The 24,016-nt window shown below is 42.9% G+C and overlaps 1 protein-coding gene across 2 annotated transcripts in view; it reads left to right on the top strand.

Moving 5' to 3' along the window:
- Positions 1-16,174, top strand: part of PRKCQ (protein kinase C theta) — a 146,743-nt gene extending 130,569 nt beyond the window's left edge. For both annotated transcript variants that reach the window (XM_059663698.1, XM_059663687.1), the window contains exons 16-18: positions 1,444-1,632; positions 10,746-10,874; positions 11,683-16,174. In XM_059663698.1, coding sequence (XP_059519681.1) covers positions 1,444-1,632; positions 10,746-10,874; positions 11,683-11,838 — 474 coding nt within the window. In that variant the 3' untranslated portion in view covers positions 11,839-16,174. The remainder of the gene's footprint in view (positions 1-1,443; positions 1,633-10,745; positions 10,875-11,682) is intronic.
- Positions 16,175-24,016: the final 7,842 nt, after the last annotated feature.

Here is a 24,016-nt window from a genome sequence, read left to right as displayed (position 1 = left end):
AGAGAGAGAGACATCAATGTGACATTGATTGGCTGCCTCCTGCACACCCCCTACCAGGGATTGATCCCGCAACTCGGGCATGATGGGGAATTGAACCAGCACACCACACACACACACACACACACACACACACACACACACCGTGCATGGGACAATGCCCAACCAACTGAGCCACACCGGCCAGTGCTATGTACTGACTTTAATTGTGGTAAAATATACGTACCATAAAGTATACCAGCTTAACCATTTTTAAGAGTACAATCAGTAGTGTTAAGTACATTTACATTGTTGTGCAACTAATCTCCAGAACTTTTTCATCTTGCACAACTGAAACTCTATCCCCATTAAACAGCAACTCCCCATTTCCCCCAGCCCCTAGGAACCATCGTTCCATTTTCTGTCTCTATGAAGTTGAGTACTCTTAGTACCTCATGTAAGTGGAATGGTACAATATTTGTCCTTTTGTTACTGGCTTATTTCACTTAGCACAATGTCCTCAAGGTTCACCCATGTTGTATCATGTGTCAGGATTTCTTTCCTTTGTAAGGTTGAATAATATTCTACTGTATGTATAGACTACACTGTATTTATCCATTCACCCACTGATGGGCCCTATGTACTATTTTAGAGAAGGTTACATCATGATTTGTTGGGCTGAAAAGCACTGAGTAGAGTAACATGTGCACTCTCTATGTTCCAACATTAAAAAGTAAGTTGCTGAAAGGCCTGAGTACAAAGACTTTTCTGCAAGAAAGTGGATTGGTGAACAGGTAGAAATCTTTTAAAATTAGGTAGGATTCCAGACTTTAAATCCACTACCTTTAATAATAGTCCAGACCAGTTATACTCAAAGCACCAATATCAAGGTGTACATGGCGCTTACATCCAATATCTATATTTGAACAAGTTGGTATCCTAGTCTGTCTCTTGGCATAGTCACAAAATTTTACTCTCTTAGTTGTAAACCATGACTAGTTCAGATTTAAGGAATGGACTTGTTCAGATAACCTCTCTGGATACTTGGTCACCTACAGAAACTTTATGCAAAGACGCAGGACAGTAGAACACATAGGGTTGGTTTAGATATTCACCTCAGAGGCACTGGAGAGCTGGGATAGATACCAGCTTTCTTAGGTCTGAGACTACTGCCCTCACATCACAGATGGAAATGAAGGCTAACGACGTACACAGTTTAGTTATTTCACTTAAGGCCAGAGGAAAAGTAGAAATTGAAACTCAAAAAATGTTTGCTCAGTTTTAGATTGCCTACTCATTTGTATTCAATCATTACCTTCCCAAAATATACAGTTCTCAGTGTGATCTTTGTTTATACCACATACTACTGTCATCACCATCAATGATTTACTGATTGGCCTTGAAAAAGCCATATAAGGTGTTCACTCATCAACCTCACTTTTATTCATTACATTTTTGGCTACACAGATCTTGCTGGGTCAGAAATACAACCATTCTGTTGACTGGTGGTCCTTTGGCGTCCTCCTCTATGAAATGCTAATTGGTCAGTCACCTTTCCACGGGCAAGATGAAGAAGAGCTCTTCCACTCCATCCGCATGGACAACCCCTTTTACCCCCGATGGCTGGAGAGGGAGGCTAAGGATCTTTTAGTGAAGGTAAGAAATGAAGTCAAGGTTAGTATTGGGTTTTCTGGTCAGTATTCCCATTCACTTCTAAGCTCGGATTTATACCTGGTAGAGTAAACAATAATTGTCTTGAGCTGAATTTAAATGGAATGCTCACCATCTCTGTCTTAACTGAGGCACCAATGTGATGAACATTAGACAGCGATAAACCCTATGTGCATAATTTACAAAAAGAAATGACCAGGAGCCAGTTCCATGACTCTTGGTTGCCCTCACTTGGACATGTGATTAATCCATTGAACAAGTATAATTTGTGGCTTAAACGCAACTGCCCCCCGCCCATAGTCCCTATTAAATCTATTCAGTACAGCCCATCTTCCCCCACTCCTGGTGGAAAACTTGGACAGGATGCATAACTTTTCTTAGGGAAAATATATAAAACACCACCTCAACTGAGAAATTAAAACTGTTCAGTCTAAGACACAAGTCCTCACATCACTATTAACCCCAAAGCAAAGACTTCTGCTCCCTCTCCTCTGCCCAAGTTCCTGACTGGCAGCACTCAGCTTTGGAGAAGGGAGAGTGGTCATACTTGTGTGTCTTTGTTCTCTTCCTCTCCAGCTCTGGAGTTTCTATTTCAGACCATACCAGGTTAAAAGCAGGGAGAAAATTGAGGGATAATGAGGAGAAAGAACTATTCTTATATGGCTGGGGGCCTTGATGCTCTTCCAGTTTGGTAGGTTGTTAAAGCCAAGACTTCGGTGATGCGTTCTAGTGGGTTTTTGGAAATTCCTACCACTGGGGACATTTCTGGCTGAAGCTCTTGAAATGCAGGCTATTCAATGCATTCCACAGCCCAGCTCCTGTACCAAACCCTATTTCAGCAGCACTCCATCTCCCTGGGACTCTCACTGCTGGAGCCTGTCTAGCAGCTCTCAGGCAGACCAGCTCCCTGCCATACCCCTTACCTGTGTCCACTGAAATATGAATGCATTTTTCAACCTAAAACTTTAGGAGTGCAGGCTGTCACCATCTTAGCAGCAATCTCCAGAATTCACCATCAACACAGGAATCAGACCCCCATCCATGATAGCCCAGGATCAATTAAGAATCAGTGTACAGCCCGGCCAGCACAGCTCAGTGGTTGAGAGTCGACCTATGAACCGGGAGGTCACAGTTGGATTCCTGGTCAAGGCATATGCCCAGGTTGTGGGCTGGGTCCCCAGTGTGGGGCATGCCAATCAATAATTCTCTCTCATCATTGATGTTTCTATCTCTCTCTCCCTCTTCCTTCCTCTCTAAAATCAATAAAAAAAATATTTTTTAAAAACACACAACTACTTTAAAAAAAGAATCAGTGTACAGTGCTACAGATGTAAACTTAGAAAATCACTGGCCATAAGCCAAGAGCTCCCAGGGCAAACCAGTGCACAGACAGAGGAAGCCCCTGAAAGCCATCATTAAAGATTTTCACAGAGTCCCAGTTTACCTTTATTGAGGATGCAAGATACTATCTACTGTTTATGACTAATAAGTTGTAAAAACTACACCATGGCAATACAACATGCTAATTGTGTGTAATACTAATAACCACCTACATTTACTGAGCTATTCAGAACTATCTAGATCAGAAAGACCTTCCAGTATAAGGCTAACAAACCTAAAAGAAGTGGACCAAGAATACAGGTGCTTTGAACAAAACAGTGTTTTGATTTCTGGCATCTCAGATCTTAGATAACTTTAAAACAATTATTTAAGCCCTAGCTGGTTTGGCCCAGTGGATAGAGTGTCAGACTGCGGACTGAAGGGTCTTGGGTTCAATTCCAGTCAAGGGCACATGCCGGGTTGCGGGCTCAACCCCCAGTAAGCTTCTCTCTCATCATTGATGTTTCTATCTCCCTCTCCTTCTCCCTTCCTCTTTGAAATCAATAAAAATATATTTTTTTAAAAAAAATAATTTAAGGAAATAATTTTAGCCTTGTTCTTCCTATATTGAAAAGGGAAATAGGACAAGATCTTTCAACATAGAAGTTATCAGTGAATTTTAAATGTAAACTTAGAAAAAGATTACCAGACCCATCTCTTTTCACTAGTCTACCTTTTTCCTCATGAAGAACCATGGGAATTAAATTTAAAGGGCAACACTCCTACCTCTCTCACACAACTGACAGCTTGCCTAAGGTATTAGAAATGTTGAGGCCACTCCTGAGTTCTCCTTGAGGAATCAAGATGTGGAATCTGAAGTGCTGACAAAGCCCAGTAACATACTCCTCACCCCCAGCACCTTCCAAGGCTGGTGGTGTGTAAAAGTCTGAGCCAGTGCAACTCAGCTTTCACTGTTTCTGACTGTGATCCAAACAGTAGTAAACTTAGAAAGCTCCTCAAACAAGCAATTAAATTCACTTTTAACGACTGAACAAAACACATATAAAATGAAAACTGATTTCAAAATCAACCAATTTTTTTAAAAGATGGTAAAAATAAGAGCAAGATTATAATGCAAGCAATTTTCTTTACATAAAGACAAGTTCAAATGTTATTACAGTCGCCACATTTATTTTACATTGGGCTTTTTGAAGGACTTAACCTGGCTCGATACCAGTGGGGGACATACAGGAGGCAGCCAATCATTGATGCTCTCTCATCACTGATGTTTCTATCTCTCCCTCTCCCTTCTTCTCTGAAATCAATAAAAAAATATTTTTTAAAAAAGAATGAACTACTGTTGATATATAAAACAACTTGGATGGATTTCAAGGGCATTAAACTGACTGAAAAAAAGCCAATCTCAAAAGCTTGCATACTATATCAGTCCATGTATGTAACATCCTTGAAAGGGCAACATTATAAAAATGGAAATCAGATTAGTGTTGGGGATAGTGGAGGCAGGGGATTGACTATAAAGGGATATCCCAAGGGAGAGGCTTGTGTTGATGGGACAGTTCGGTATCTTGTTCACTGTGGTGGTTACCCAGATCTACACTTGTGATAAAATGACATAGAACTAGACACACTATACCATATTGCATCAATGTGTGTTTCCTAGTCTTGATATTGTGCTATAATCATGTAAGATGCAAACATTAGGGGAAACTAGGTGAAGAGTCCACAGAACATCTTTTTTTAACTATATTTTAACACCCTGTGAATATATCAACACTAATAAAAGAGAAAAATGGTAATTGGCGTACGATGATACCCTTTTCATTGGCTAATCAGGGCTATATGCAAATTAACTGCCAACTAAGATTGGCAGTTAACTGCCAACTAAGATTGACAGTTAACTGTCAACAAGATGGCAGTTAATTTGCATATGTAGGCACAATGCAGGGAGGCGAAAGGGAAAGCAGGAAGAAGCCCCCTGCCACTGACAGTGATCAGAAACCCAGGGGGGAGCTAAGAGCTGGGGGGCAGGGCAAAGGCGGCCCTGGGGCCGCCTTTGCCCTGCCCCCCAGCCATGATAGGAGAATCAGGCGCCTTTGCCGCCCTGGCCAGTGATAGCAGGAAGTAGGGGTGGAGCCAGCGATGGGAGCTGGGCACAGTCGAAGCTGGCAGTTCCAGGAGCTAGGGGCCCCTTGCCTGGGCCTAAAGCGGAGCCCATGATCGCGGGGCCACTGCCACTGCGGGTCCCCGCTGCCTGGGCCAGACGCCTAGGCCAGAGGCGTCAGGCCTGGGCAAGGGGCCAATCCTGCGATTGGAGGGTGATGGGGGTCAACGCCTGAGGGCTCCCAGTATGTGAGAGGGGGCAGGCTGGGCTGAGGGACACTCCCCCCCACACACACACCCAGTGCACGAATTTCGTGCACCGGGCCCCTAGTACATATATATATATATATATATATATATATATATATATATATACTTAATGTGACCCCCACAATTCATAAGTTTAAGCCCTAATCCCCCAGTATTATGGTTATAAGAGGTAGGTAATTAGGTATAGATTGTATTATGGGGGTGGGACCTCCATGATGGCATTAATGCCCTTATAAAAGGAGGAAAGGAGATCTTCACCTCTCAAGTGCATGCACCAAAGAAAGGTCATGTTATCACACAGCAAGAAGGTGGCCTTCTATAAGTCAGGAAGAGAGCCCTTATCAGAAACTGACTATGCTGACACCTTGATCTTGAACTTCCACAATCCAGAATTATCCTATATAATAAAAGGCTAATATGCAAAGCAACCGAACGGTGGAACAACTGGTCACTATGACATGCACTGACCACCAGGGGGCAGACTCTCAATGCAGGAGCTTCCCCCTGGTGGTCAGTGCGCTCCCAAAGGGGAAGCACCGTTCAGCCAGAAGCCGGGCTCACAGCTGGAGAGCTCAGCGGTGATGGTGGGAGCCTCTCCCACCTCCGTGGCAGCACTAAGGATGTCCGACTGCCTGCTTAGGCCTAAGCCATCAGTTGGACATCCCCCAAAGGCTCCCAGACTGTGAGAAAGTGCAGGCCGAGCTAAGGGACCTCCCTGAATGTATAAATATTGTGCACCAGGCCTCTAGTGAGAAATAAATGTCTGTTGTTTAAGCCACACAGTTTATGGCATTTTGTTATAGTAGTCCAACCATACTAAGATACTGTAATTATTTCAAAATAAAAAGTTTAAAATCAAAATCTAAGGCTAAATGCCAGAAAATACAAAAAAAAAAATCTGCAGAGTTTCAGTAGCAAGGAAAAGATTTGCAGCTAGAGTAAAAAGTAAATGTGGTTTAATAAAGCAGAAACCAAGACAAGGATAAAGAAGGGAAGAAAAAGGACTGTTGTTGCAAGAGTATTTAAATCCATGTGTTAGAGTTTGGGCTTATTCTTTCCCACAGGAGTTAATGAAAATCCCATGCCCTTGCTCCATCTTTTAACAATTGGTCTGACTTTTGCAAAAACCAAAGGTAATATTTCTGAGAAACTTCCTCTAGGGAGTTATGCCTAATGTTGTGAAACCCAGGAGCAGTAGGTCTTCTGGAAAAGCTGAACAAAGAAGCATCTAGTGGCATCTGTCACAGCGGCAGTGTCAGCACCAGACTCTATCCCCTTTAGCCCTCATAGCGCATGGGGGTGTGTAACACGGGGAGCAACTGCACAAGGAGGGAGGCTGCACTCCATTAAGAACTGCAGCTGGGATGCTGCAGCACAGTGGACCATTGCCAAAGACATGCCTCTTTCTTCCCCATTTATTCATCCAGGATGTCCAGTCCATTTGTTTGGAAAATAATGGAAAACTAATTATCTCAAACAGAATGCCTCTCTCTTTTGTAAAAGATATATCAGAGGAGTGGACAAAGAGGAAGGGAAGAGTCCAGTGACAGGTGCTAAGCACGGGGTGGGCCATCCTTGGCAGCCCAGCACTGCTTTTTCGCCTAAATAGCTGAATTTAAACAAACTCTCGCTACATCCTGGCCACTTATGTAAACGGTGTGCTATTTTCTATCAATGTAAACCACCCTTTTGACAGATTTTGTGAACAAAAGCAAGTATTACTACATGAACATTTATTCCCTCAATGCAAATTCCTTGCCACAGACACAGTCATCTTCAGGACCTGGGAGGAAGAGGAGGTGACTTATTGCCCGACAGAAAAGATAGTAATTTACTCTTGTGTGCAAAACTAGAAAGAATTTTGACTCTTTTTTTACATTTTTTAAAAAATATTTTATTGATTTCAGAGAGGCAGGAAGAGGGAGAGAGAGATAGAAACATCAATGATGAAAGAGAAGCATTGATTAGCTGCCTCTTGCACGCTCCCTACCTTGGCCTCTTGGTTCATAGGTCAACACTTAACCACTGAGTCACACCAGCTGGGCAGAATTTTGAGTCTTGAAACAAGATCATATTATATTCTCATTATACATTTTATCTTTAAAAATTTTTTTAATTACACAGGTACATATAACAGGCTCATGATCCTCTTGCTACAAATGCCACATGTTACTAGAAAAATCTAATGGAAAACCTAGTATGGTACACACTTGGCCTCTGGCAGTTACTTCTAACTTAATTCGCTGAAGCATTTAATTATAACAACATGAGCTAGTGTTCGCCCTTTTCTTGAGGCACTTGCATCATCTCTCTAATCTTGTTTCATCAAAATGTCCTTAAGAAGTGGAGGTCAATAATTTATTGTGATCATTTCAAGGGAAGATATATAAAGCCAAGTCACTTATTCCCTCTGCTTTTAAAAAATCAACCTGCTTTTCCATCTGGTGACTCACACTGGTATTTTAATCTACAGAAAAATATGTCTTACTGTGAACTTTGTGCCTTTTCTATAAGCTGTCCTACATGTTGAAAACAAGAGTCTAACACAGTGATGGCGAACCTATGACATGCGTGTCAGAGGTGACACGCGAACTCATTTTTTTGGTTGATTTTTCTTTGTTAAATGGCATTTAAATATATAAAATAAATATCAAAAATGTAAGTCTTTGTTTTACTATGGTTTCAAATATCAAAAAATTTCTGTATGTGACATGGCACCAGAGTTAAGTTAGGGTTTTTCAAAACGCTGACATGCTGAGCTCAAAAGATTCGCAATCACTGGTCTAACAGAAGAGGACTGAAGACACAATTTGCAAATAAATAAAGTAGAAAGACAGCTTACTCACTTATTCAACAAGCATTTACTGACCATATACTTTGTGCATGGCACTGTGTTTGATTCTGTAAGAAATAGAAACATAAATGGTGTCTGCCCTCCAGAGCTTACACTCTAGTAGGAAAGATAGGCGTGTGTGTGTGTGTGTGTGTGTGTGTGTGTGTGTGTGTGTGTAGCTAATTCTCTAATGGAAGGAAGACATTCTGTGGAGTACACAGGAAGACTATCCAATACCCGAAGTAGGAATGGGCTGTTGATAATTTAGGCTCTATCACTGGCTGGACTTGTGATCTTGAGTTTTCTCACATAACAATATCTGCTTTTAACATCTGTTTTTAAGGTCAGGATAATATAGCTAAGGAATCTAGCACAATGCCTGACTCTAACCATGTGACAATGGATATGACTTGAAAAGGAGGGAGAACTCACTCTAAGTAGAGGTGATCAATGAAAGCTTCACAAAGAAGAGGTGGTATAAGCTGAACCCTGAAAGGTGGGTCAGGATTTAAAGATGAGGAAAGGGAAATTGGAACAGAATGTGGGAAGAGGTGTCTTCTTGCAAGATGGTAATGTCATTAGCAAGAGACAGAAGTAGGAAAGGCAGGTGGCATATCCATAAGTAGACATGTCTGAACACCAGCATGCGTTATAATGGAAACTGAAGGACATTGTTGTCATTTGACTACAGAGAGCCTGGAATGCCTGCCCAGGGGGCTCAGAGGACATTAGCACTCACAGGAGTATAGATTGACTTGCTTCACCCTCCATTTTACAAGTCAGGAAACTAAGACTCAGAAAACTTGCCCAAGGCCTTGTGGGTAGTAAGCTTCTTAGATGACAGTTTCATGTTATTTCCACTATGTAGTGGCTTTCTAGTGAGATGCTTTGGAACTCAAGTTTCCACTGAGAGGCCTCAGCGGCCATCATATGTCAAGAGAAAAGGAAGCTAGAACCATGCCCAGGACTGACCACCTGCATGCACAGGGGTGATTGCATGGCATTTCACTTAGATTACTAAAAAGACTCTCCTCATGAGAGAGAGAGAGAGAGAGAGAGAGAGAGAGAGAGAGAGAGAGAGAGAGAGAGAAGAAGAAGAAGAAGAAGAAGAAGAAGAAGAAGAAGAAGAAGAAGAAGAAGAAGAAGAAGATGAAGAAGAAATTTTCACTTTGTTATAGTATGTTATTTTTTTATTTTATTTTATTTTTTGGTAGAGTAAAGCCTGTGAAGCTTTTCAAGTAGTAAGATAACACAAGTAAAGCTGTGCTTTAACATATGGACTGGCTATTCTTGTAATTGCTAAAAACAATAGATCTCTGCAATTCAGTATGAGTGGAGGTCAAGTTCTGCCAGAATCTCATGGAAAATACTGCATTCCATCATGGTTCTGTTTAAAACCCACAGCCTCTTTATGACACCCTCCAACTAGCAGTTACTTTATAAATAAACATCTAGTTGATGTAAAAGAGAGTGATGACTATTCCAGAGACTAAGAAAACATGTGACTTTTCTAGTTTCAAGTCTGGACTCTCAGATTCCTTAATGCCCTTGACATGTTTTGCTTAAGTTTTAAGAGTTTGCAGGTTTCTTTCCTGTCCTGGCCAATGTTCATTTTGACCTCAGAGAGGAAAGTAACAAGAGAGGGGACAGAAGAGGAAAATGTCTATGTAACAGGTCAGAGATGACAAAAGATGATTTAATGATTACTCACCCAGCAAACTTGCAGGATTCAAGAGTGAGTCTCGATAATCATTTGCCTTCTCCAAAGCCACCTGTCAGGGACTAATTTACATGATAGCTGCATAGCAAGGCTGTAATCCCCAGAGGACAACCTTACAAGGAATCAAATGAAATTATCACTTACTCTATGTTGTTGGGTTTTACAGACCAAAATCAGTGCACACACACACACACACACGTGTGTGTGTGTGTGTGTGTGTGTGTGTGTGTGTGTGTGTGTTGTATGTCGGTGTGGGTGCTGTTATTTTATTTAACCCTCAGAATGGCCCTGGGAGTAGAACACTTAATTCACTTTACAAGTAAGGAAACTAACTCACCTGTAACTTGCCAGAAGTCCTATAAATAACATAGGATAAAGCTGTTTTAAACCAGGTCTATACAACTCAAAAAATAGCATTTCTAGGGAGTAAGAAACCAAAATCTCATACTCTAAAATATTCAGAAGGCTTGTTCGAGTGAAAGTGTTGCCACCAGTTTACTCATGTCAACAGTTGATAACAGTAAGTAAAAAAAAAAAAAAAAAAAAAAAATCTTATATAATAAAGAGCTAATTAGACCGGGGTGGACCGACCTTCCGGAATGACCTTCTGAAACAACCAGTGGGTGAGGCAGCCAGGGCTTCGAAGGCCTACTCTTGCATGAATTTCATGCATCAGGCCTCTAGTAAGGTTAGAAAAGCAAGTGGCAAAAAGCCAGGCGTTTATCTTTGTAGAGTCAAATTTGTGTGACTCATACACTAAGAAATGCTACCTCCATCTGAAGCTACTTGGCTCATCCCTCAAGAAGTAACTGCTCCCTTTTTTCTCCTTTGCAGCTTTTTGTGAGGGAACCTGAAAAGAGGCTGGGAGTGAGGGGAGACATCCGCCAGCACCCTTTGTTTCGGGAGATCAATTGGGAAGAGCTTGAAAGAAAGGAGATTGACCCACCGTTCAGGCCTAAAGTGGTAAGGAGACACCAGGGGATGGGACCACCTGTTCCAGCCATTCTCCTTCTACTCCCAAGCTGCCTGCCTGTCCCCTTGAGGGTGGGAGGGGCCTGGCTCTCAGTTATGCTCCTATATAAGGGTGACTTTTGATAATCTTAGAAAGCTGAATTATACACCATACTGAATAGAATTCATGAATAAGTGTTTGTTATTACATTCTCTATCTTTTTCATGGGCACCAAATGGACCAGGTGGCTTGAGGAGAACCTGTCCCAATCTGGGTTGTCTTGGAAAACAGTCCAAGATGTTTAATAATAAAATTAACATAGGTGGGAGAACCAATAGCAGTGAAGGATGTTGATAAAAGAACCGGAATAGAGAATCTCAAAACTCCTTCCTTCTCCCACCTTTCACCAACCCCCAGCCCCCACCCCTACCCACTGTTCCCTATAGACTACAAGGACAGAGGTCAAATTTGGGTTCACCCTTTTTTTCAAAGGTGGCCAATTCTGCTTCATGTAAACTATTAGCTAGAAACATTAGATCCTATTTGAATGTTTACTATGGAATTCCTTTATATGAATTTAATTATACTATTGCTAAATTGATGAGTCAGGATATTAGAGATGTTCAACAAAAACCACATATGATCATCTGTATTATTTCAGTTTAGTTTATCTGCAAACATCAACACTGTCATACACAGATTATAATTCAGCTTTCTAAGATTATCAAAAGTAGAGATAATTGATTTAGTGGCTGATTTTCTTCCCTTCTTCTCTCCCCCGCCCTCCCCCTTCTCCCCCCCTGCCAAACTCTGATCAAGAAATCACCATATGACTGCAGCAATTTTGACAAGGAATTCTTAAATGAGAAACCCCGGCTGTCATTCGCGGACAGAGCACTGATCAACAGTATGGACCAGAACATGTTCAGAAACTTTTCTTTCATTAACCCGGGGATGGAGACGCTGATATCCTGAATCCCATCTTCAGACACACGGAGGAATTTGCCTTCTCTCTGGAACTGGTTCAAGTGACACTCCTTGGGTTCCTTTTCAACTTGGGAAAGAAAAGAAACACTCAACAACAAAAGCTGAGGCCTTTCAGCTCCCCACTGACTTTGCATCTGTAGCAGAAACCAACTCAACTTCACTAATGACACCACCTTTGGTTTCTCTGATCTTCCACAGCTATTCTTGAAGTTAGGTCATGACTAACCATAGTTATTTACTTGAAAGATGGTTCTTCGCACTGGGAAATATGTGAAAACTTAATTCTGCTCTAAATGATGGCTCTTCACTTGTGCACCAACTGCTGATCAATGAAATACTTGATGACTCAAGGAGCAAAGTGAGAACAAATGTCTCAAGACTAAAACAGCACGTTGCCTGGTGTAGTAATGGATTTCATTCAGGTGCAGACAAGTAGTCACTAACCCATTTTATTCTATGTACGCCTGTGGAAGTGTGTGAGTGGTAGGGGGGAAAGCCCTGAATAAGTTTTTATGGGAATCCTTCACAATAAACATAGCTTGTAACTTGAGATTTACAAATCTATCATTCTGATTAGCCATGAAATACACAGGAAAGAGGAAAATGGAAAGTGGGAAGAGCTCATATCACTGATATGGAAGGTTTTAATAGAACGCTTACTCTGGTGACCTTTTCAACATAGATATTAAATTTATAGTCCAACAAAAATAGAATCATGGTACTTCTGCCAATAAAACCTTTCCATACATCCATTCTTAGTTGATTTCAGTACAGTGGCAGTCACTCATTGCCATCCTCACATTTATTATAACAAGTAAAGAAATGAAGTATATAATTCTTCTAAGAGAAAAAAAGCAGTCCCTTATACCATTATTGATGAATTGATGACTGATAAGTCTCTCTTTAAGCATCACTCAAGAGACCCATGCATGCTAACTGTAGCAGTCAATCTTGTTAAATTACATTACTAGCTATACATTTTTAAGTATCTGTGCTGTTTGTATATTTTTGATAAAATGTTATGACTTAATGACAAAGAGGTGGAAATGTAAACATGGAATAAAAGAAAGAGAGATGCCTCTTAATAGTTTCTCTACTGCCCCTGCAAAAACTTGGTTCTGTCATGGCTATCATCAAGATATAGCTGGAATTGAGTTGATATTTTAAATTTGAGGAATCAATAAAAATCCCAAAGTGGAGAAGAAACTCAGATAACACTTACGTCATTGGTATTTTGTTCCTCTTTCCCTTCACCACAAGATTCCTTGAAGGGCTGGTAATCACGGTTGCCTCTACTCTCCAACCTCTCTCTCCTGACACTGCTTTCTTGAAGGATTACCTTCTTGCCAGTCCTTGTGGAATGTTCTAGGCCCTCATCAACCTTTCTACAGCTTTTTATACCAGGAAAGAGCCTCTCTTTTATCTCAGCCCCTTGGACACTCTGACACAGCATCTTCTTCCATCCCCATCATCTTTGATTACCTCGTTGGCAAGCCCCTTTTCCTTCCTGCCCCCAAATCACTTCCAATGCCCCCTCCCCTCCTTGCTTTCACTTCCCTTGGTTCTCTCCTTCCACCTCCTATCTTAAGGCTCACTCAATACAATTAATCTCAAAATTCACATCTCCAGCTCTAACCGCTCTGCTAGGCTTCAAATAGGATCCATTAACTATTCTATGTTCTTACAACCTTTATCTCTAATGCATTTCCTATTTCTGTGAATGGCACCATCACAGGCCCAGTCATCCAGGCTCAGAACCTTAGTCATTACTGACTGGTTGACTGTCCCCTCTCTCATTTTTTAATGAAATTATTATGATTCTGCTTCTGCAATCTCTCCAAAGTACATTACTCATCTCTACTTTCTTTCCTACTAATCATGCCTGGGTCAAATCTCCCCATCTTAAGTCTGTCTCTCCATTTTAATTCACATATACAACCTATATTATAAACTTTTAGGTAAAAGTAACTTTTCCTCTACTCTCTTATATTAAATTAAATTAAACTGACAAAAGACATATTAGCAAGAGAGGTATGATGTTATTTACACATCCAGTGCACATACAGGTGGGAGTGCTCAGTGATGAGTCACTCAACGGACTGGTTAGAATTGAGGGCTGAAATACCTAACTTAGCATGAAAAAAGGAAAAGAAAAATGCTACTATGGGAAGAACAAATAGGTTTATTTAGGAAATACAAATGGGCTTTCAGAAGGACAAACAGGAGATAAAGTTTTTGATAATGTTTGAATGGTCTTTCCATCTTCCTCAGGGCCATAAAACTCCTTCAGAGACGGGATTTACAGGAAGTTGGTTTACCCTTGGTCTCACTCCTGGGAACAGACCCACACCAAAGAAGGAATTTGTGGTGGTCCTCGTTTCTCTGAAGTTTTGGCTTGTAGTCTGATAAGAAAAAACCCAAGAAGTCCTTTTCCTGTATCTATTGAATCTTAAATGTCTTTAGCTTAAAATAATTATTATTTATGAAATATAGAAATGTTATCTTCACAAATCAAAGGTTTTATTCCATCACACTCATGTTCAAAACCCTGTGTAATCTTCACTGGCCATAACCCATTTAAGACCACCCAGACAACCTCTCCACCTTTACCTCTTATTCCTACTTTTCACTCACCTGTGCTCCAGGCAATCTGAATTTCTTTTTTTTTTTTTTTTTCAATCTGAATTTCTTAGCACTGCCTGTCTACACCCATTGTTTACCACCTCTGGGCCTCCCCAAGATGCTAGTTTTTCTGCCTCTAATGCCCATCCCTACATGTTCAATGTCTTCCTATCTCTCGAGATCCAGTTCAGTTGATGGGTCTGTCTTGAGGTATCCCCCCTCTCCTCATTGTTCCCCCACCTGAGTTGGTGTATCTCCTCACTTCTCTAAAGTCCCATCTTATTGTATTTCTCTGTGCTTTTCTTGTGGCACTCACCATTTTCTATCCAGTTGTAAAAGAGTATGCTTTGACTCTCTTTGTAGGCTGTATCCCCTGAGGCAGGATACCTGTACAATTCGTCTTCATATTTCCCACAATTCTTCTGTATATTAGTGCTTAAGAGAATTTGGGGAAAGTAAGTCAATAAATGAGTGCACTGTGTAGTGTTTGAATGGTGGTCCCGCACAAGATATGACCACCAGGCACCTGTGAATGGGACCTTATTTGGAAAAAAGGTCTGTGAAGATGTCATAAAGTTAGAGTTGATCCTAAAGACAGCCTGAATAAAAACAATTCTAATATTCTATATAAAGGGCATACTCTTGTGCTTCCTTCTAAAACATTGTAATAAGAGGCCAGAAAACCATTCAGGCAACCTGTTATTCATTAGACAAATTTTTGCTCTCCAATCAGAAAATCACTCAATAAATATTTAATGTGCACCTATGTACTGGAAGTACCTGGCTTGTCTTCAGGATCTCCCAAAGAACTCTGCAAATTTTCCTCTCTCCTCCCTAGTCCACGTAAGAGGAGTGCTACTCAAAACACCAGCCAAAGTTTGACAACTGCAGTTGACAGAAACATGATGATTTTATCCACATGTTTCTCTCCACACACTAAGAACATTTTTCTTAAGTTATGTCAGTGTTCCTTGAGCAGGTCCCTTGAGCTGCCTTTAGGATTAATCTTGCTGTTTCCATCTACTGTCTTCAAGGCAAGGTGGTGGATTTGTCTGAGTCAGAATTAGCTGGTCTTGTCCTAGTGACAACCTCCCACTGCACACATGGGACTTGGCCTTCAGCGGACAGTAAGCAAACCAATGGACTAGGGGAAGCCCATGTAGTAACAGAAGAGCCCATTAGAGCTAGAAGATAGAAAAGCCCATTAGAGCTAGCTTTCCAGTGCTGCAAATATTTGGATAAAGTGTTTGAATGTCATTTCCATAGTCACAGTGGAGCCACTGAAATTATGCCAATAAAGCAAACAAAGAGAACCCCAAACAAGAGGAACCCAAAGAGGACCACACCAAGACACATCATAATTAAAATGCCAAGGGCAAAAGACAAAGAATCTTAACAGCAGCAAGAGAAAAGCAGTTAGTTACCTACAAGAGAGTGCCCATACGACTGTCAGCTGATTTCTCAACAGAAACTACTAGTATGCAGGCCAGAAGAGAGTGGCAAGAAATATTCAAAGTGATGAATAGCAAGAACCTACAACCAAGATTACTCTACCCAGCAAAGCTTTCATTTAGAATTGAAGGTCAGATAGAGAGCTTCACAGATAAGAACAAGCTAAAGAAGTTCATCACCACCAAACCAGTATTATATGAAATGCTGAAGGGTATTCTTTAAGAAGAGGAAGAAGAAGAAAAAGGTAAAATATATATATATATATATATATATATATATATATATATATATATATATATATATATATAAACAACAAAATGGCAACAAATACATATCTATCAACAATTGAATCTAAAAATCAAATGAATAAAAATTCTGATGAACAAAGTAAACTGGTGAATGGAATAGAATCAGGGGCATGGAAATGGAGCAGACTGACAATTCTCAGAGGGAAGGGGTATGGGGGTGCAGGAAGAGATTAGACAAAGATCTTATATGCATGTACGCATTACCTATGGACACGGACAATAGGATGGTGAGGGCCTAGGGTGGGGTGGGAACTGGGTGGAGGGGAGTTATGAGGGGAAAAAGAGGGACCTCTGTAATAATTTCAACAATAAAGATTAATTTTTAAAAAAAGCATAACAAAATTCTCAAAACTTAAGCACCAGAGGTGTAAATGAAAAAAATATTTTTAATAAAAATAAAAGTTTTCTATCCACCTGTAACCAAATTTTCTGGAGTGAAGATCCACTCAAATTTTTCTACATATAGGATCATTTTTCTACATATAGGACATTAGCAATGAGATACCACTTCACACCTCTTAGAATGGCTATTATCAAAAAGTCAAGAAATAAGTGTTGGCAAAGATGTTGAGAAAAAGGAACCCTTGCACTTTGGTAGGCAAGTAAACTGGTACAGTTATTATGGAAAACAGTATGGAGGTGCCTCAAAAAATTAAAAACAATACCATGTAATCCAACAATCCCACTTCTGGGTATTTATCCAAAAAAAATCCAAAACACTCATTTGAAATGCATCCCTATGCTCACTGCAGCATTACTCACAATGCCTTAGATATGGAAACAACCTAAATGCCCATAAATGGCTAAATGGATGAAGAAAATATTATATATCTATATATATAAAACCCTAATATGCAAATAGACCGAACAGTGGAACAACCGAACAACCAGTCGCTATGACGTACACTGACAACCAGGAGACACGCACAGAACATGGCAGGCATTGGCTGTGGTGGAATGTTGGAGGAGGTGAGTGGGGACACCAGACCAAGGTGGTGCACCGGTCACTGTCATTGAGGTGAGCCTCTGGTGGTTACTGAAAATTCTTTGATCCTGCACTCCGCAGTCCCGCCGGGTGCTCGCACCTGCTGCCAGTGCTGACCCCACTCGCACCTGCTGCCGGCACCCAGTGCAGGTTCTGATCACTTGGCGCTGTCAGCAGGTGCGAGCAGCAGCAACCTCCGCTTGCACCCACTGCTGGCACTGGCCCCAATCACTCAGTACCATCAGTGGGTGCAAGCAGGGCCTATGCCATCAGCGTGTGGAGATATATAAATATATGTATACTAGTAGCCCAGTGCACAAAATTCGTGCACTGGGGTAGGGGGGAAAGGGGCCCCTCAGTCTAGCCTTCACCCTCTCCAATCTGAGACCCCTCAGGGAATGTCCAACTGCCTGTTTGTGCCCACACTTCTAACAGATAACAGCTCCGTTGTTTCTTTCTTATGCTTAAAACCATTGGAATTAGTAGGTATTCAAAGTGTGTATACATTTTGGGGGGACATCCTGTATATCTCTAGTCAGCAGTGAAAGAAACCAACAGCAGATTTGGAACCCCCAGACAGGGAACCTCGCTCACTCCCCACATGTCTCCCCACTTCACTTTCCACCTTCGTGGGCAGCAGGAGAATCAATGTTTTCTCTCATTAATTCGGAAAAGCATGTCCTGTCACCCGCTACCCAGCAGAAGTGCACTAGGCCCCAAGCAAGCAAGGCTCAGTCAGGGCAGCCTTCGCTCATGGGTGCTGGCACCCAAAGTGCACATTCCTCCTCTACAGTCGCCCCAACTATCCCACTGTTTCACTGAGAGGACGGAATTCCTCTCAGCCTCTGGGTTCTTGATCTTGAACGCTGACCGAAGGCACCTCAGCGAGGGCCGCCTGTGCCCACCCGGTGTGTCTGTCTGCACCTGATCCTGCCTCAGCACCTGCATTAACCCCCTAGAGGTGATCTCGTAGCTGCACTGGCCTCCGTGGGAACAGAGCATCACCACTCTGCCCTCTCACTGTCATCTCACAGGCACCCACCCTCAGCACCCAGACACTCTCCAAAGGATGTGAGCACATCAGAGGGGATGTGTGCACATCCTGTAGGGGTGTTAGGCATGCTGGGTTAATGGAAGTGCGGTGGAGAGGCGGGGGGAACTTGTACACGCTTTGGTTTGCAACTGTTGCAGGTGTGGGAGGATGACAGTGTGTTGGGGGATGTTCGCATGCCAGGGGCAGATGTGCACACCGGAGGCCTCTGGCTTTGCAGATCCGCAAACCCCCGTGGTGCTGCCAGGAGGATGTCAGTCTGGCCCGCCATGGTGGCTGTCCCTGCGATCCTGCACCTTCTGGGCCAGGAGGCGGATCTTGCGCAGCCACTCCTGGGTGCTGATGGCCTGCAGGCGCTACTTCAGCTCAGCCTGCAGGCTCCGCTTGGTGCGCTCACAGCTTTCACCACCGCCATGGGGGAGTACAGGCCGCCCTCTGCCGGCCTGCCTCCCCTGTCCAGAGGCTCTCTGTGCTGCTCACTTGCCCAGAGTGACTGGGGCTGGGCGGAAGCCAGGCGTCCTGCCCTGCCCAACCCTGGCCGATCTGCCCCTGTGCGAGCTGCCGCCCTGCCGGGAAGGGTCATGGATCCAGGTCCTGGGACCGTGGACAGCCTCAAGTGCTGCCCCCCACCCAGCAGGGCCACAGATCCATGTCTTGGTCCCGTGGACAGCCTCAAGCACTGCCCCCCACCAAGCAGGGTCACAGATCTGGGTCCCAGACCGCGGACAGCCTCCCGCGCTGTCCCCCGCCTGGCAGGGTCACAGATCCGGTCCCGGACCACAGACAGCCTTGCCCGCTGCCGGCCCGCCTTCAGTATGCAAATTAGCTGCCATCTTGTTGCTTCAGGGTGGGGGTCCCCACTGGGGTGCCTGGACAGCCTGGGTGAGGGGCTGAGGGCCATTTTCAGGCTGGCGGGTGACTGAAGCTCTCAACCTCTTCTTTTTTTCTTTTTTTTTTTATTCTGGGATTTATTTAACTTCTATGGCTATCACTGGAGCTGAGAGCCAGCTTTAGCTCTGAGGCCGGCTCCAGCTTGAAGCCTCGGCTGTTGAAAGCAGGAATCTAGGGTTTATTTAGCTTCTATAATTGCAACATTGTTTCTTAGAGTGCAAGCTCAGAGGCCAGCAAGGCAGACGGGGAACCTTGGCTTCCTCCTTCACTGGAGCAAGCAAGCCTCCTGTTTGCTTCAGCTGCCTGACTGCCGGCCGCCATCTTGGTTGGCAGTTAATTTGCATATCACCCTGATTAGCCAATGGGAAGGGTGTCAGAGGTACGGTTAATTACCATGTTTGTCTATTATTAGATAGGATACACACACACACTCACACACGAGGCCCAGTGCACAAAATTCATGCACTCAGGGGGTCCTTCAACCTGGCCTGCGCCCTCTTGAAGTCTGAGAGCCCTTAGGAAATGTCCGACTGATGGCTTAGGCCTAAGCTGTCAGTTAGACATCGTTAGCACTGCTGCAGAGGCAGGAGAGGCTCCCACCATCGCTGCTGTGCTTGCCAGCAGTCAGCCCAGCTTCTGGCTGAGCAGTGCTCCCCATGTGGGAACACACTGACCACCAGGGGGCAGCTTCTGCGTTGAGCATCTGCCCCCTGGTGGTCAGTGCATGTCATAACAACCGGTCATTCTGCCATTCGGTCGATTTGCATATTAACCTTTTATTATATAGGATATATATAGTTCACCCTTAAAAAAGGAAAGTCTACCATTTGCAACAACATGAACGAACCTGGAGGACATTATACTAAAGATGAATACTGTATGATCTCACTTATATGTGGAATCTAAAATAATCACACTCCTAAAAGAAGACAGTAGAATGGTGGTTGCCAGGGGCTCAGAGGAGGAGGAAATGAGTAGATACTGGTCAAGAGTACAAAGTTGCAGTTATACAAAATGAATAAGTTCTGGGGACATAATGTACAGTATGGTGGCTGCAGTTAACAATACTGTATTGTACACTTAAAATTTGCTGAGAGTAGATCTTAAGTATTCTCACCACAAAGAAAAAGGTAAGTATGTGAGGGAACAGACTTATTAATTAGTTTAATAGTGGTAAAAATCTTACAATGTATGCACAGATCAAAACATCAAGTTGTATCTGTTTGGGTGGCTCAGTTGGCTGAAGTGTCGTCCCATGCACCAAAAGGTTGCAGGTTGGATTCCTGGTCAGGGCAAATACCTAGGTTGTGGGTTCAATCCTTCAATCCCTGATCAGAGCCTGTACAGTAGGCAACCCATCAATGCCTCTCTCTCTCTCTCTCTCTCTCTCTCTCTCTCTCTCTCTCTCTTTTTCATCTCCCTTTCTCTCTAAAATCAATAAAAATATATCCTTGGGTGAGAATTTTTTAAAAATCAAGTTGTGCTCCATACATATATGTCATTTTTGTCAGTTAAGCTGGAAAAATTTTGTCAATAAAGCTGGGAAATTTTTCTTTTTAATGAAAAAAATGAAAATATTATGTTAATATGGTAAATAATCGATACATATTAAACTCACCATATACTTGTTCATAGGGCTGCTCATTTTGTGTGAGTTTCTATTTAATGAATGGAGGAGCATGTGTTTCTCCTACGCCCTTTGCACCAATAGCTTCCTGAGGCATCAATGCCTGAAAGGCTGATTCAGCTTTTACAGATGGAAGATGCTAAGAGAAGAAAAGCATTGACCAGGAAGATGGAGTGACTGAGTACTTTAGCCAAATTAAAGTTCAAGCACTTGGCTCCCCCAATCCCCTGCCCTCCCCTTCCCCATGTCTGAGCTGAGGCCCTGTGGTCCAGGCAGACTGTTCACAAAGAGCCCTCTGCTGTCCCTTGATGAGGAGACCGCAATGCTGGACTCTGCCTGAGGAGACTCCCAAAACCCATCTCTGCCCCAGAAGAGGCCCCCACTTCCACCACTAGGGGAAACAAAAAGAAAGTACCCACTCCTCCCAGCAGAACAAAGATATATGGCTGCACCATGTAATTCCACCAGGGCTGGCCAATCAGCCACAGGGGACCTCCAACTAGTTTTCAACATTTTAGTGCATGTGTGAGACTGATTTTTAGAAGGGACTTGGGCCAGTTTTAATCTGGTCAATGTGGTATTCTTGGCCTTTACAGAAAACCCGGGGTTCCTTCTGAGGCAGGAAAGGGGTAAGACCTCTCATCTCATGCTCACAAACTCAGTCTCTGGGTCACAAGCCCACCATTTCTTCTCAAGCAAGCGCTACTTTTCCCTGACATCCCCATTGTATGTTACTGTGAACTTACACACCTTCCCTTCAGCCATGTGTGGGGACTCTGAGAATAAATTTGTGTCCATATTGGTTTTGTTCATTTCATGTCACAGCTTTTGTGACAAAAGCATACTTAAAACAGGCCTATATACTTAGAGTCTGTTTATAGCAGTGTATGATGGTCTTATGTAAAATGGGATGAGAGCGTTTTGTTACTTTTATGCAGATTCAAATTTCCAGAGATGGAACTTGTCTAGCTGTGATCCCTGGGCAGCACTTTCTTCCCTCCATCTTCTGTCCTCTTCCCAGAGAAGAGATGTGAAGGCAAATGGCCATGGCCTCCTAAAATAATAAAGGCAGTGCTTCATTAAATTGCAGAACTGGAGGAGACTCAGCTATACAAATTCCTCAGTTTGAATTTGGAGGAAAGAGAAGCTTCTGGAAGATAAGTGGCATCCCCGAAGCCACAGCTGGAGAGGCAGAGAGGGAGGCGCCCATTCTGGAGCTCCTTGTATGGGGTATTCATGACCATGGTTTCTTCACAATTTAGAGTGAGATAAGGATTCCAAACTTTCCATAGCAGAGCTTTGGTCTGGGAAAGGGAAGGTATGGAAAAAGGGACACTTATTAAGCATCTTATGTACCAGAAGGAAAGCAGGTACACACAATAACCCCGTGAGTTGGGCATTATAATTATAGTCCCATTTCACTGCCCCATTTTACAGCTCGAAGTCACACAGCTAGTAATTAGCCACCGCAGATTGGACCCCAAGTCTCTCTAACTACAAGGCTGCAACTTTCATCTCAACAGCATGCTTTTCCCAATTCTCTCTCTTTTGAAACTAAACTGTACATATTGCCCCACTGCCTCCATGTTACAACATCCACTTTCCTTTACTGCACTTACACCCTCCCTTCTCAACCCATCCCACTTCACAGCGCACAGAGGAGCCATCACCACTGCCCTCGGGGGAACTGAGAGTCCAAACAGCTCTCTCTTCCCAGCACCTTCTTTCGTTATCCGTCACTACACAGTGGTAGAGGCAGGACAGTAGGCGACTGTCCAGCAGCAACGTGACTCTCACTCCTCCCTCAGAGCCTCTGTACCTGTCATCTTCACACGTCGTCTATTTACAGAGGCTGTAGCAGTGAGAAAACATCAAGACCGCCTTCCCTTCCCATTCCTTTCAGGGCAGACAAGGCAAGCACGGTGATTCCCTCCAGAGCAGAGCAAGTTATAACATGGCGGTGATGGAGCATCGTCCTAAAGGCGGGGCTCCGCTCATTGGCGCTCACATCCTGGCTGCTGGGGCTTGACTTCACCTTATTTAAAATAAGGTCCGGAGCAGTGCACTTCTAAACCAGACCAGTCTTGAATGTGGTAAAACAAAGAGGGAAATCAAGGTGAAATAATTTGCCAAGACAAAGCAACAGGCCCTCAAATGAGGAAACAAGCAAGTCTGTCTGAGGGTAGATTACTTACCTGTAGCTGTACTATTCATCTCAGAATAGTAAAGAGGATATGAGAGCAAGTTTGCTTATCCTGGTTTAGTGACTGCTGCCCCTCCTAGGCCAGGAAGATGGCCTGCAATTGATCTGAGCTGGGGCTTGGGAAAGAGTCAGTGGAGAAAGCCATGTTAATTTTGCTGTGGGAGTCAAAACCTGAAAAGGTAATTAAGTAAAGATAGCATCTCAAACTTCAAATTAAACACGGGTATAAGCTACACCTAGGGTGGGCTATCCTGTTTACTTGCTGTCTATTTTTCTCACTGTGGGCATCACAATGGCCTAGATCAGTGATGGCGAACCTTTTGAGCTCAGCGTGTCAGCATTTTGAAAAACCCTAACTTAACTCTGGTGCCGTGTCACATATAGAAATTTTTTGATATTTGCAACCATAGTAAGAAAAAGATTTATATTTTTGATATTTATTTTATATACTTAAATGCCATTTAACAAAGAAAAATCAACCAAAAAAATGAGTTCACGTGTCAGAGGTGACACAGGTTTGCCATCACTGGCCTAGATGAAGAGTAATCTACAAATGCATGTGAACTGGACTTCCAGACCTGAGAAGCCTATATTGCAGTGGGCCACAGGGCTAAGAATTCATGCTCCCTTAAGGCAATTATAATGGCAAGTTGACAGTCTAACAGACTTGCAGTAATATTATCATGACTAGATTAATGCTATTGTGATTGCTTTTTAAATAGACATTTAAATAGACATGCTGCTGAAATGAACCCTGAGAGCCTCATCAAATACAGTGGAAATAGGTGCCTGTCTTCAGAAGCATCGATTCAGATGTTAGGGCACCTTATCCTGAAAATAATATCAAGTCTGCCGATCTCCAGTTACATGGAAGGGGCTGCTCCCCCTTCCCTTGCTCCAGGTGAAAATGCATACAGATGTCTGCCAAATGCCCCACTTGAAGGAGAAAGAGAATGGACAAGGGCCCCGAGGGGTGAAGCGGGTTTAGTGAAGGGAAAGACCAAAGCAGAGAATTAGAAATGTTCAG

This window comes from Myotis daubentonii, chromosome 1 (assembly GCF_963259705.1).
Source record: "Myotis daubentonii chromosome 1, mMyoDau2.1, whole genome shotgun sequence".
NCBI lineage: Eukaryota > Metazoa > Chordata > Mammalia > Chiroptera > Vespertilionidae > Myotis > Myotis daubentonii.
This window is presented reverse-complemented; position numbering and strand designations above follow the sequence as displayed.